The 13,503-nt window shown below is 35.6% G+C and overlaps 1 protein-coding gene across 2 annotated transcripts; it reads left to right on the top strand.

The window, feature by feature from the left end:
* The first annotated feature begins 2,224 nt into the window (after positions 1–2,224).
* LOC142641032 (UTP--glucose-1-phosphate uridylyltransferase 3, chloroplastic) lies at positions 2,225–13,097 on the top strand. Of its 2 annotated transcripts, none has more exons than XM_075815384.1 (17): positions 2,225–3,159; positions 4,090–4,270; positions 4,362–4,511; positions 4,686–4,847; positions 4,957–5,129; positions 5,246–5,312; positions 5,921–6,087; positions 8,299–8,523; positions 9,988–10,079; positions 10,169–10,263; positions 10,557–10,634; positions 10,876–10,971; positions 11,365–11,439; positions 11,528–11,619; positions 11,805–11,967; positions 12,362–12,422; positions 12,683–13,097. In XM_075815384.1, exons 1-17 carry the CDS (start codon positions 2,465–2,467, stop codon positions 12,793–12,795), a joined length of 2,685 nt encoding a protein of 894 aa, XP_075671499.1. In that variant the 5' UTR covers positions 2,225–2,464; the 3' UTR covers positions 12,796–13,097. The 2 variants fall into 2 exon arrangements, with proteins under 2 accessions (XP_075671499.1, XP_075671501.1); XM_075815386.1 differs by having other exon boundaries at positions 2,227–3,159; positions 8,365–8,523.
* Positions 13,098–13,503: the final 406 nt, after the last annotated feature.

Raw genomic sequence — 13,503 nt, 5'->3', positions numbered from 1 at the left:
TAGATTGGTTTGTTGGACGGAAGGTGGTTGCATGACATGTATTGACTGATGAGCGCGGTTGGGATGGTTGGAAGCGTTTCCACTCTCCTGATGGCCTAGACTAGTGGCCATTGACCTTGTCCAAACCATACAACATTTTTTCTAAGAAAGATAATTTGTAGAGTACAAATTAAACTCTTCCCACAGACGACACCAACTGATGATGCACAAAAAATCAGTAGGTTGAATGCTCTAGGCTTCAATGGGCTAGTGATTGTTTGGAAGGCCTGAAAAGAAAAAGACAAAAGATCAAAGGAGACAGGGGTGAACCGGCCAGAAACCCTCCAATGCTTAAGTTAGTTTTTTCTCTAGAATTCAAAAATTCCAACTTTATAGGAGCAGTAAAAACTTACTTTCATTTGATGTAGATGAGTCCTTATATAGTGGGCTTTGGAGTGGTTACTTGTTTAGTAACTTCCTCCATGTGTGTGGAAGTTAGAAAGTTCAGACTTAACTTTTACAACTGCTATAGAAGTTAGAATGTTTAATCTTATCTTCTACAACTACTATCAGAAGTTAAGTACTTAGTGGGAAGTTATAACGATGAACAAAGATTTTGCTTGTACTTCAAAATAGTAGAATATGGTCCAAATTATTAGCTTTCGCACATAAATCCATTTTGAAATTTCCTAAGTGTTGAGGAGTCATCCAAGTGTTTTCATCACGGACGACCCTCCTGCCCACGAACGACCGTCTGACGATGGACGATCTTCTTATGTTGGGCTAACCTTGCTCTGGACGACTCTTGTGGACAAATTGGAGATGGTTCGATTTTTAGTTCAGCATTAGTAATGAATTTGACATCTTGAATAAGAATCAAGAAATACATTTAAAAACTTAGAAACAAAAATAACAAAAGCTTTAGTTCCAAAGAAAAAATATATATATCTACAGTCCCACATGTTATACAACTATAAATCTAACTCACTATTCCTAACTCAAAGCAAATAAAAGAAAGTTATAGGAGATTCAATCAAGTCCTCAATTATTTAAGTTTAAAAGGAGTAAAGCATATTTAGGGTTTGAATCCCACCTACACCAAAATATAATTGGTGTCTTTGACTTAAAAATAAATAGTAATTATTATGGAGTGGACGTAATAGGTTAAAATTGTATCTTGTACACACACATATATATATAATGTTAAATTGGGTAAAACAAACTTGTTTTTATTAAAAACTCTCTACTTAGACTTAGACTTAGACTTAGACTTAGACTTAGACTTAAACAAGAAGAACTAACCCACTAGAAAAGTTAGGAACGAGCTAAAAAGGAAGATTCATTATTGATCTATCATTATTTTAAAATAAAACAAAAAAGATTCTGTTTTTGTTGCGAACTTTTTTTTTTTATATTTTATATATTGACTCATTTTGGACAACTTTTTTTGTAAACAATTGGGTTAATCAATTGTTTTTTTGAGGGGTCAACTCTTATTAATTTTTGAGATATAATATTTATAGAATACATAGATTCTAATTTTCTTTTTATAAAAAAATTGGGAATTTCCCCCAAGAGTACCCGAAGGTGGCTGCGCCCCTCATAAAAATAATCTGTCCGTATAAAAGTGATACTCCATCTAGCAAAATTGATTTCTTCAATCAGTTCTAAATTTTGTTGCGCTTAGCATTATTTTCTTAACATTCATATTATCATCACTATATCTCGCAATGAAAAGTTACAATAAGTATAAATTATAAAATAATAATTATTAGATTATTAAAATTATATTGTTAAAAAGTTTAAAAAATTATATTTCACTGTATATTTCAATTTTTTTTTTATATATATCTGCCATCAATTTTAATTAAAAAAAAAATTAATGTAACGTGCAACAGCATGAGCATACCTTTTTTTTTTTTTTTTTTTCCCTTTATCCAAATGTGTGCCTAACTGTTTACAGTAGTTTCTTCTCAAAAAAAAAAAAAAAATTGTCTACAGTTATCATTGGATTGGCACAGTGAGCTTTGGGCTGGCAATCTGAGTGAGAGATAATTTAATCTGGCTCGTGGTCAAGCCCAGCTCAAACTTTCTAAAATCTAAAAAAACCCACATGTTTCCTCTAGGCCCTAAAATCAAAAAGCCCAAACCACAATCACCCAACAACAAGGCACACGACAAAAAAAAAATCAGAACAAAAGCAACAAGCAAAGCAGCAACGGAAATCCATGAAGTTGGATTTGGGATTTGGGAAACCAAAAAAACCAACCAATCCCCGCGCTGCACCACAACTACTAGCTGATCAGATATAGCATAGGACACAACACACTCCCTACCCCGACTCTCTCTCTCTCTCTCTCTCTCTGTGTGTTATAGTAGAAAGAACAAAGAAGTATATGCTTCTAGCATCTCACTCTTTATCCCTCATTCCCCTTCATTTTTAAAACCAGACTCTCTCTCTCTCTCTCTCTACTGTGAATGAAGAATGGCGTTCTCAACAACTCCTATTCTCCAACAGAACCACCGTTTCCTCTTCTCCTTCAAATCCAAAGCTTCTAATCCTCACTTCTCCTTCCACTCTTTCCACCTCAACAAGCCTCTGCCTCTGCCTCTCCTCCCTCTCTCTTCCTCTCTCTCTTCCTTTCCTTCGTCTCCGTCGTCTTCTTCTTTTTTTCTCACGCGCGTCTCCACCGCGCCTGTAGAGTACGCGCCACCTGCGCCGGACTTCAATTTCTACCGGGAAATCTCTCGCCTCAAGAGCCTCCGCTCCGAGCTCTCCGCCGCGAACACCGTCGAGGACAAGCTCGCGGTGGTCGACAGAGACGCGAGAGTGAAGCGATTCTTCGAAGGCTTGAGCCGGAGCGGGTTCGCTACTGTTTTGGCTTCGCTCAATGTGGACTCGTACGGATTGTTTCTGGTGAAGTGCTTGGTCGCGGCGGGGCAGGAACACGTGCTCGGCTTGGAGTTCGAGCTGAGCGAGTTCGAGGCGGCGCGGAGCGATATCAAGAGCGCGCTTTACGCGTTGGTGGAGATGATTGAGAAGCTCGATAATGCCAGTGAGCGTTCGGGGAGTAACACTGGTTTCGGTTTGAAAAGCGAAGAAGTTGGAGATTTTGAGAAGCTGTTGAAGACTCTTGGAGAAATTGAACAGTTCTATGATTGCATTGGCGGAATCATTGGGTGAGTTTTCATTTTAATTTCATTCCATTTGTTTTCAATAAAACTTTGTTTAATATTTTTGCTAATATGTGTTATTAGTGAATTGGATAGAAGCAATTGAAGTAATGGTAGTTGTTGATACTGTTATTGGTTATAGTGAATTTATTGATGTAATGGTAGTTGTTGATATTGTTATTGGTTAAAGTGGATTTGTTTTGTTGTGTGGTTTTGGTAAATGTGGATTGGCTATACTGATTCATGATTAATATAAAGCTTAAATGATTATGTTAAGAGTGAATTAATGTTAAGGCTCCAACAGAAACCACACATGTGCTGAGTTTCAAATAAGTTGCTTGCGTGCATGCGTGCATGTGTGTTTGTGTGTGTGTCCACCTTGTGCAGCTGGGTTTAGCTCGGGGAAAGCATGAGTACAAGTGTGCTAACCCATTTCAAAGTGGTTACAAGCCCATGTATGACAAGTCATCAAATGTTTCTGCATGTGTGAGCATTAGAAGTAGCAGTTAGTTAGTTGCTGAACTGGAAGTCGGTGAATCTTGGGCCTGTCCTGGCCTTTGCGTGTAAAGAGCTTGAGAGCTTGAATGTGAGTACTGAATTTAATTGTTATTGGGAGAGGATAATTCCTTTTGTGTTGCATTGGTCAACGCAGCTACATGGTTGAATTTAGTAGGGAACCTAAGGTATAAAACATAAGGAATTGTATTTAATTTTTGCCCTTTTAGTACTTCCGTATGCAATGCCTTGTCTCTTTCCATGTATGGTAAATGAGGTCACAAATTTCTTACTTAAAAAATGAATGGAGAATTTAAAAAGAAAAAAGAAAAAGACAGAAACGCTTGCTGTTTTTGCTACTGTGGCACTGCATTTCAGGAAATTAATTTTTTGATGCATAGTCTTGTATTTTGATATTTTTTAGTTGTTCACTTGCTGCAGATATCAGATTACGGTGCTTGAGCTTCTTGCGCAAGCAACATGTGAAAGGGAGACAACAAACTGGTCCCATCACATAAATAAGTTAATGGAATGCCAATTTACAGAAATTCATGCTCCTAGAGGACTTGACCTTTCTCAAGATACAGAATATGCTTCTCAAGCAGCTATTTGGGGAATTGAGGTTAGTGCTTTCTAATAAGAGCATATTTGTTTATTTAAAGGAAGATATGTGTCACAGATTGTCTTGAACTACATGATCTTATCCTTTTTAGGGCTTGCCAGACCTAGGTGAAATCTATCCTTTGGGAGGCTCCGCAGATAGGCTTGGTTTGGTTGATCCTGACACAGGTGAATGTCTTCCTGCTGCAATGCTTCCTTATTGTGGACGGACTTTATTGGAAGGTCTTATAAGAGATCTTCAGGTATAAGACCTTGGTTAGTAAAGCCTGGAAATATTTGTTTAAGATGCTTGACACTCTCCCCCCAAATATTGAAAAAAGAAAAGAAAAAGAAAAAAAAAAAGAACCATCACTGAAATATGTTATTTTGGATTCTGGGATAATGTGCATCTTATTTTTGTATGTTTCAATTGCAAGGCTAGAGAGTTCTTGTACTTCAAGATGTATGGAAAACAATGTATCACACCTGTTGCAATCATGACAAGTTCTGCAAAGAAAAACCATGAACACATCACTTCTCTATGTGAAAGACTTGGATGGTTTGGAAGAGGTCGATCAAGTTTCCAATTTTTTGAACAGGTTTTATGTTTAAAACTATGAGGATATCTTCCACTTTTTGCTTTTCTAATAGTTTATGCTATTTGAGTAATGAATACTTTTCATTCAAATTTATTATGTAAACTGTCAGCCTCTTGTTCCATCAATTAGTGCGGAAGGTGGGCAATGGGTGGTGGCTAAACCATTCACACCTGTATGCAAACCTGGTGGTCATGGTGTTATATGGAAGCTTGCTTATGACAAAGGCATCTTCAAATGGTTTTATGATCATGGAAGAAAAGGGGCAACTGTCCGACAAGTCAGGTTAGCCATAAATAGTATTTTTAATGCCTTCAAGTCCATTATTTATCGTCAGCTGCAAAATTTTATAGTTGGGAAGCCAGACTCTGGACATTACTTAGACTCTGGTGACCTTGCAGTAATGTTGTTGCTGCCACGGATGTGACACTTTTGGCATTGGCGGGAATTGGTTTACATCATGGAAAGGTAGGCTTGTATTTGATTGTTGATCATATCATTCTCTTTCGGGGCACCAACTTACTGGTAGCTAGGTACAATTTTTTCAGCTAAAAAGCATTTAGGCATTGGGCTTAGGTAGTATGCACATTTACTTTATCTATGTGATTAGTCCACTTCCAATTTTTTAAATTTTTAGTTCAGTAGAAACAGTTGCTACCTATATCAGACATGTGTCTACACCTTTATATGGACAACATTAACGTGGTTAGTACATACATCAGCACACATCCAGATTTGAACTAAAGTTTGCATATATTTATTGATTTTCAGCTGTATGCCAGTAGTTAATCTAAATAATTTGTCTATTGGTTAAGCATTTTGATGCATTTTTATTTAGAAGTTTGCTCAGTACCATTAAGCTTTGGCTCAAAAGGCACTCCTCCCAACAAAGAATGGGGAGGAGAGTGAGGTCATGGGTTCAACAGATTTCTGAGTCTGACATGGCCAATAAGGTTAAAGAATACTTGTATAATAGTGGCTGACATGGTTGCATGTGATCATGCCATGTTGCATGGGGTCTCACATTATGGGGGACTTCAAGGAGAAAGGAATATAACTAACTGCACATGTTACAGAAACTGGGGTTTGCATCCTGTGAGCGACGATTGGGGGCTACAGAAGGAATTAATGTTCTAATTGAGAAGAAAACTCTTGATGGGAGGTGGGCCTATGGTGTGTCATGCATTGAATATACAGAGTTTGACAAATTTGGAATCACCAATGGATCTCTTTCTCCCAAAAGGTAAACATTTATTTATTGCTCAGGATTTTCAATTCGTTGTTTATGGTGTTGATTTGATGTAGTTCTAGCTCTAAACGAGCACAATGACTCATATGCTTTTTTATATTGTGTATGTCATCTTTGGCATTATTTACTATCTCAGTTTCTACCATATAATCATTAAAATAACACCATCTATCCAGGATCTTAAGGAATTCAGCACTCTGTTAGGTTTCTTGATAAGATCTTAAAGGGTTCTTGAATAGTGGTTGATGTATAAGGGTTACGGTATTGGATCTTGAATATATCTGATGGCTGTTTGGTGTTAAAACAGTGAATAGGTAGCAACAACTTTAAGCGATCAACCTAGGAAAGAGAAGGCAATTATACCCTCAAAACGTAAAATAAGTTGTTGGAAGTTATCAAAAGCAATTCTAAGGTGCCAAGAAACGACCCTAATACTAAACCATGATTCTCAATTTCTTTTGTTCTTTTTTTTTTTTCTTTTTTTAATCTTTTTTTCCCACAAACTCTTTATTGTCTGAATCCCCTAGCTCATGGATAACCTAAAATGTCATTCAATGTGTATGCCTCCAAATATTTTTCTGGTTACCTCATAGAAATGTGTTTTGTCTTAAGAAAAGAACTTTTAATGTCAGCTGTTTAATGTTTTGCATGAATAGAGTTTTGGGAGTCAGGATCTTGGTTCTGGGTTTTTTCAGTTTTGATGCAATAGAATTGAGAGGCAAGGTGGAGTTAACACTGTGATATATCACATTAAAATTGTAAATTGTATTGAATTTGGTATCAAAACCAATACAATTTTTTTAGCATACAGCTGGAAAGTAAAACCTCCTGCAAATTTTTATTGACCCTAAAGTTATTATTTATAAAAATAAAAATAAAAACAAAAACCGAAGAAAGAAAATTCTCTTGTTGCAGATGAAACAACACTGTGCTCAATATTGCGATGATTAATTGGATCTTAAAAGTCTAGGCATCTTACATTAAGGGTCCGTTTGGACACAGCTGAAAACTGAAATTGAAAACTGAAAAACACTGCAGCAAAATAATTTTTTAATGGGTGAAAACACTGTTCACGCCTAAAATCACTGTTCATGGCCAATGAACAATGACATGTGCGCGTCCAGGAAAAAAAAAAAAAAAAAAGGGGCTGAAACGCAGTGCAAACCCATCCTAAAAAACCACATTACAAAGAAGTAAATTTTCTGAACTTTGTAATTATTAATGCGGATCATCTAGGCGCTGCTCCTCTTGTTTCAATGACAAAATACCAACAATATGCTGGGCCACATGTGTACCTTTTCAGAAAAGCAATTTGAGTTTCTAAGTTTCTTTTCCAATGTGGCCACATTTAGAGGAGTGGAGCTAGCATAGAGTTAATTTAGGGAAATTGGCTGCCTTTCTTTAGATTGCATCTTCTGAATAATGTCTGTTTTAGAATAAGAGTTAAATGATTAAATTCACTATTTCCTAATAGTTTAGCTTTTGGGACAAGTAATTTATCATGTTATCAAAGCATGTGGTCTTGAGTTTGAATCATGTCTCTACTCTACCTTTAATGCTGGAGGCTTGAAGAGATACCTATTCTAATTTAGTATTATTTTATTTTGTATTTTTTTTCAATTAGATTTTTTATTAGGTGTCAGTTAGACTATTAGTATTTTCTTTTATTAAGCTCAATGTTATTTTTAATTCAATAATTGGGATTTCCCAAGCAATTAAAATTAGGGTTTCCTATGTCAATGAGTAAAGTATTGTGCTTCCTTTTAGAGGGAGATTAATTTGATGAATAGAATTTCTAGTGAAATTGTCTCCATGGTTTGGTGCTGACTCTAGCCAACCCTAGCTGTTGACTTCTAGAGGTTTTTCTTTTTTCATGCTTGGTGTTGACTCCTATGTCTCCAATCTTCATTTTCAACCTCCCATTTAAAGAAGTTAAAAATCCCACATCTTGGGCCCCCTCTTATTAAGGGGAAAGAAAAGTGGTAGTTTATCATTGTTAAAAGGGACTTTTTTTTCCCCTTCTGATCAGAAGTATAATTGCTATATTGAAGAAAACACATACACTTTATGTCACGATGATAAACACAAAGGGTCTTGAAAAATTATAATATAATCTATCTTATTTTGTATCAATTTGAAATAAATTATAATATCTTATCTTATCTTTTATTGTATGTTTAATCTTCTTCTTCTTCTTTTTTTGAGAGGGGGATCTGTTGATATGAGGATCTCAGAAATCTTCCAATGTCATCCATGTCTTCTGTATTCAAGTTTGCAGGAAAATTTTTCTGCCAATACGAACATCCTATATGTGGATTTAGCTTCTGCAGAGTTGGTTGGATCAAGCAAAAATGAAAACAGTTTACCAGGCATGGTGCTGAATACAAAAAAGCCAGTTGTATATGAGGATGCTTTTGGAAACCGGCATAGGTACATTCTTTCATCAAACTTCTAGCTGCTGTTTTAAAATTTTCTTTCTTATAGTACCATATCAATGGAAGTTGGTTGTGCTCTGCATGAAAATTGCTTAAATGTGCATTCTGCAATATATCAAGCCAAATGGCAAATGTTCAAACTATGAAAAGAGGAAACCTCTGTGCCATCACTTTTATTAATGTACTCTAGGATACGAAAACCATCACAAGGTGCATTTTGTGAAAATGCAGACAGCTTCTTTTATATATTATATTTGGTTCAAAAGGTATTCTTCTGATCTGTCAATGAGCTCTATCTCAAATGACACTTCCTCTTTGCTTTATAATAGGATGGAGGGAAGGTCATGAATTCAAAACTCACAATGTGCATGTGCAACTTACCAATGGTAAAAAAAAAATGGTTTTCTTATGATATTTGTAAATTATCCATAGCTGTTTATTATTCTTGAGAACCTATAAAATATTTCAGTTACTTATCCCAAAAGAATAATAATAATAATAATCATGAGAACCATCATCTGGCACATATAAATGTAAGCCTCAATTGAGATTGATGTGTAAATCCAAGTCTGTAGCAGATATGTGCGGTTTAACATTGGTCTAGTAGCCATTGTCACTGACACTTGCTGTCATTTATAAAATTGCTTAATAGTATTGAAAGCACGATTACGGAAGAGTAAAACAGTGTAACATGTGGTATTGCTAAAATGATGGCACCCATCAGATTCAAAGTGTGGGTTGGATGCTTAATTTTGAAACATGTTCAAGATTGAATTTGTAGAGAGAGAGAGAGAGAGGCAAAACTGTAGGCTGGTCAGAATTGGAGAAGTCAAGTCTTGGTTTCCCAATTCAAACATTTCCTTGAGATTCGATTTCCTGAAAATTTCCTTGCGTTGCATTGTTTGATGTGGTGTATTTGGAGCGAAAGAAATGCTAGATGCTTTGAGGGATGCGGACGGTCATTGCTAGAGATTAAGTCCTTTTTCCTACATTCTCTCCTTGATTGGAGAATAGCTTTGCACATTTTTCTTGTTTTTCCCTCCCTGTTTTGCTTGATCATTGTAATTTTGGTTCTTTATTTTTGCCCCCGCAGAACATCCCCAATGTACTCGGGTTGACTTTTTCTTTATTAATAAATTTTTTCATTATCTATCAAAAAAAATTCCTTTGTTGGAGACGTCCAGGGTTCCAATGGAGACCAAGAGCTTTGTAGCTCAACTGCACTTCCTAGTGTTTCTAACAAAGACATTCACAGTTCAAGGCCCCCCTTCTCATTGTAAATATTGAATTATGTAAAAATAAATAAATAAAATCCTTTATCGGACATCTATAATTGATTGACACTGTTTATATTAATAGCTAGGCTTTGATTGTCTGCATTAGTTGTTGAATTTGTTATCACTGATATTATGCTGAGTGCGTGCTAACTGCTAACTGCATTTTTCTTTTGATATGATAGTGTCTCTGGTGGAAGATTGGAATGCACAATGCAAAATATTGCAGACAGCTTTTTCAATACAAGTTCATCCCGTTGTTATAACAGAGTGGAAGGTATATCTTTCTTATTTTTTTCTGTTTGCAGTTTGTGATTTTTTTTCTTGTTTAGCATCCTTTGTGATTATTGGCTATGTTATTTGCAGAAAATATGGACACGTTTATTGTGTATAATGAACGAAGAAGGGTCACATCATCTGCTAAGAGGAAAAGAATACTCGCAGACAAGTCATTACACCAGGTCATGCTTTTTAATTATGCTAAGTCACGATGTTCTCAGAGCATATTTCAAAGTTCTATTACATTTTTAATATGTTGGGTCTTGAAGGTCCTGAAAAAGCTAAAGTTAATTGACTTGGTAATCTGAAGTCACTTAAATTTAAGGGTTTAGGAAAATTTTCCAAATCCTGGGGCAGAATTTGGACCAAAAGTAAAGCTTAATCCTTGCAATTCCTGCAATTCATAGCACAGACTAGTTATTGAACCTGATAATTCTCCCATTATTAATATGTTTTAATTTTAATTTGTGTGCAGACTCCAGATGGTTCACTTTTGGATATATTACGAAATGTACACGATCTTCTTTCCAAGTGTGATATTAGACTTCCTGTGGTAAATCCTCATAAATCTTCTGCAGTATTAATGCAAAATTTTCCCCAGTTAATTTGAGTGGGATCTTGTTGCATATTATGCTATCCCGCCACAAATTATTGCCCCATATTCATTATATCTTGTTCACAAGTCTTGAATGTGTTGGTGAATTTCATTTTATTGCTACATTAACTTTTTTTTTTTTTTACAAGTATTTTATAGCTACATTCACATTAAGTGTTTTCATTTTACCATGATGCAGATTAAAGGTAACGATGAATATGTTGATTCTGGACCACCATTTCTCATCCTTCTGCACCCTGCTCTTGGCCCACTCTGGGAGGTCTCAAGACAAAAAGTAAGCTTACAGTACTGTTTGTCATGTGTTTTATGGGTCGTCTGTCTGTCTGTCTGTCTGTCTGTTTGTCTCTCTCTCTCTCTCTCTCACTGAAAATAGTGTGTAAATCTAGTTAATTAGGTTGTATATGACAATCCGAACTATAACTAGAAACATGATTTCTGGTTGTTTATTTAGAGTGTCGCATTCTCCCATTTCTTGTACTAATATAAAAGTTTCATCTGTACCCATAGACGCTTCCGTTGTCTGATATGCTGTTATAATTGAGAGGGTTTTTATTAAATCCATTGGTAACTAAAAGTTATATTGTTTGCCATCAATGGATAAACGAATCACTCAAATCTGGAGCAACAAAGATTAATTTTTTTTCCTTGATTCTCTTCATTGTCTCAGTTTCATGGAGGCTCCATATCCATGGGCTCTGAGCTACAAATAGAGGTTGCAGAGTTTTTGTGGAGGGATGTTCAGGTTATTCTATTCAAATAAATACTAAATTGAAAGAATGCTGGGTTATTATTCTCTAAGCTGATCTTGTTTGTCTCTTTCTCTACTTCAGCTTGATGGAAGCCTGATCATTGAAGCTGAAAATATTATGGGGTCAATCAGGATTGATGAAAATGGTGAACCTATCCTACAATATGGGCAGAGGTAGCGTGGTGTTTGCATTCTTTTGTTTAATTTATGAAATATATTTTTTAAAATAGGTTAAATTGATACAATTGATAGTTGAGGGAAAAAATTAAACTTTTTCCCATAGTTGGGAGGACTAAATAAGTAATTTAACCTTTAAATATTGTAGCTAGCAAATTCTAAACATGTTATATTCTGGCTAGGTGTGGAAGATGTAAATTGCAGAATGTCAAGGTACTGAATAAGGGAATCGACTGGGATTCTGGAAACAACATATATTGGAAGCATGATGTGCAGCGCTTTGAGGCATTTAAGGTCATACTGCATGGAAATGCTGAATTTGAGGCAACTGATGTTATCTTACAGGTTAGATTTTTTGTGAGATTTGTATGGATTTCATGGTAGGAGAGATAAATTGCTCAGTTATTATGGAAGGGAACTGTATCCGTACAAAATTTCAGTTTGTTAGATGCCAGGAACCAGGTCCTACACATAATCCTCTGTGCTTAGAGAAATAATAATCCAGTTTATTACATTCTTGGAAAGTTAAGAGTAAAAGACTTATGTAATATCTAAATACTGGATGGTTGCAAATTTTCATCAATCAATCAAATGGCTAATTATTTTGATAGGTGAGTTCTGCTCAATGGAATTTTCTAGTTGAGTTCACACGTGAGCCCGTTTTATATGCTATTAGCGGGTTGTACAGGTATCTTGCTTAGATTAGTTATAATTTCTTTTACTGCTTTTTATGATGCAGGGAAATCAAGTATACGAAGTTCCAAATGGCTACATACTGAAGATCACACCAGGCAAATCAGGTTTTGAGAGTTTCCTTTAAAGCATTTCCATTATCAGCATCAACTACTCTCATAAGGAATATGTATGAAGTTTGAGTCATTTTGATTTTGGTCCTAATGTTCAAAAAAATTTGATTCTGATTTTTAAAGTTTGACAACGTGTTTAATCTCATCTCTCTCTAAGCATGAAATAATTATCACATGCGCATGCACGCATGTCCTTTCCTTGAGATGATGGTTAGCACATAAGCGATTCGTTTGTGGTTTTCATTGAAATTCAGGTTTATCAGTCCAGTTGGACCCTATTGAACAGAGTATGATGGACAGTGGGAGTTGGTTCTGGAACTACAAGATAAAAGGCACACACATTCAGCTGGAATTGGTAGAGTTGTAAATTACGTATTGGCTAGTCTTAGCACCTCCCCTAATGTGAATCTTGGTTCACAAATGGTTGTGGAGCACAACTTCATTATATCGATCACTGGTTCAACGGAAGTTAAACCATATCCCTACTCTTGATATTTTTTGTAGTAACATATGGATTGGGGGCTTTGTAAATAAGATCTGAAGGGTTCCAGCTGCTGCTTTTGTAGTTTATTCTTCATTTTATTTTTATTCTTGGTTGGATCTGCCCTTGTAACTGTAATGTACAAGAACATATAGAGTACAAGCAAAGAAAGTTCTATTGTTTCTTCATCAACGTTGCCCTTTTTCATTCTGAATTTGTTTCCTTTTGCTTCAGATGATTAATATTACTCACTGGTATGCAGAAAGAACTTTTAACCAATTGTAATTAGGTTATTTTTGTATTATCTAAACCAAAGAGGGTTGGGGATTTGGACAATTTTCTTGCGAGTGTTTGACTACAGGTCTTATCATGAAACAAGCCTTTTTTTACTTGGAAAATAGATTAAGCAATTGGTCGGTCAGCTAATCAACAGCTGACAAAGTTACATTGTAATTGACACAAGTGTTTGATACTCTGGATTACATTTTCCTTTTCGAAAAAAAAAGAAAAAGATTTCCAGAAAAATGACCACCGGGTATAAATTAATACGGTGTCTATTGTTAGATGGGGGTACCTGTAGAAAGAACATCGAGT

The sequence above is a fragment of the Castanea sativa genome, chromosome 6 (genome assembly GCF_040712315.1).
Source record: "Castanea sativa cultivar Marrone di Chiusa Pesio chromosome 6, ASM4071231v1".
Classification (NCBI taxonomy): Eukaryota; Viridiplantae; Streptophyta; class Magnoliopsida; order Fagales; family Fagaceae; genus Castanea; species Castanea sativa.
Note: the sequence above shows the minus strand (reverse complement) of the source record. Positions and strands in the feature narration are given on the sequence as shown.

What these genes read in the sequence shown, in the direction of transcription:
- LOC142641032 (XM_075815384.1), top strand. Translation starts at nt 2,465, where the DNA reads ATGGCGTTCTCAACAACTCCTATTCTCCAACAGAACCACCGTTTCCTC. An exon ending in GTTTCCAATTTTTTGAACAG is followed by an intron (nt 4,848 to 4,956) that starts GTTTTATGTTTA and finishes GTAAACTGTCAG; the next exon opens with CCTCTTGTTCCATCAATTAG. An exon ending in CAACTGATGTTATCTTACAG is followed by an intron (nt 11,968 to 12,361) that starts GTTAGATTTTTT and finishes TTTATGATGCAG; the next exon opens with GGAAATCAAGTATACGAAGT.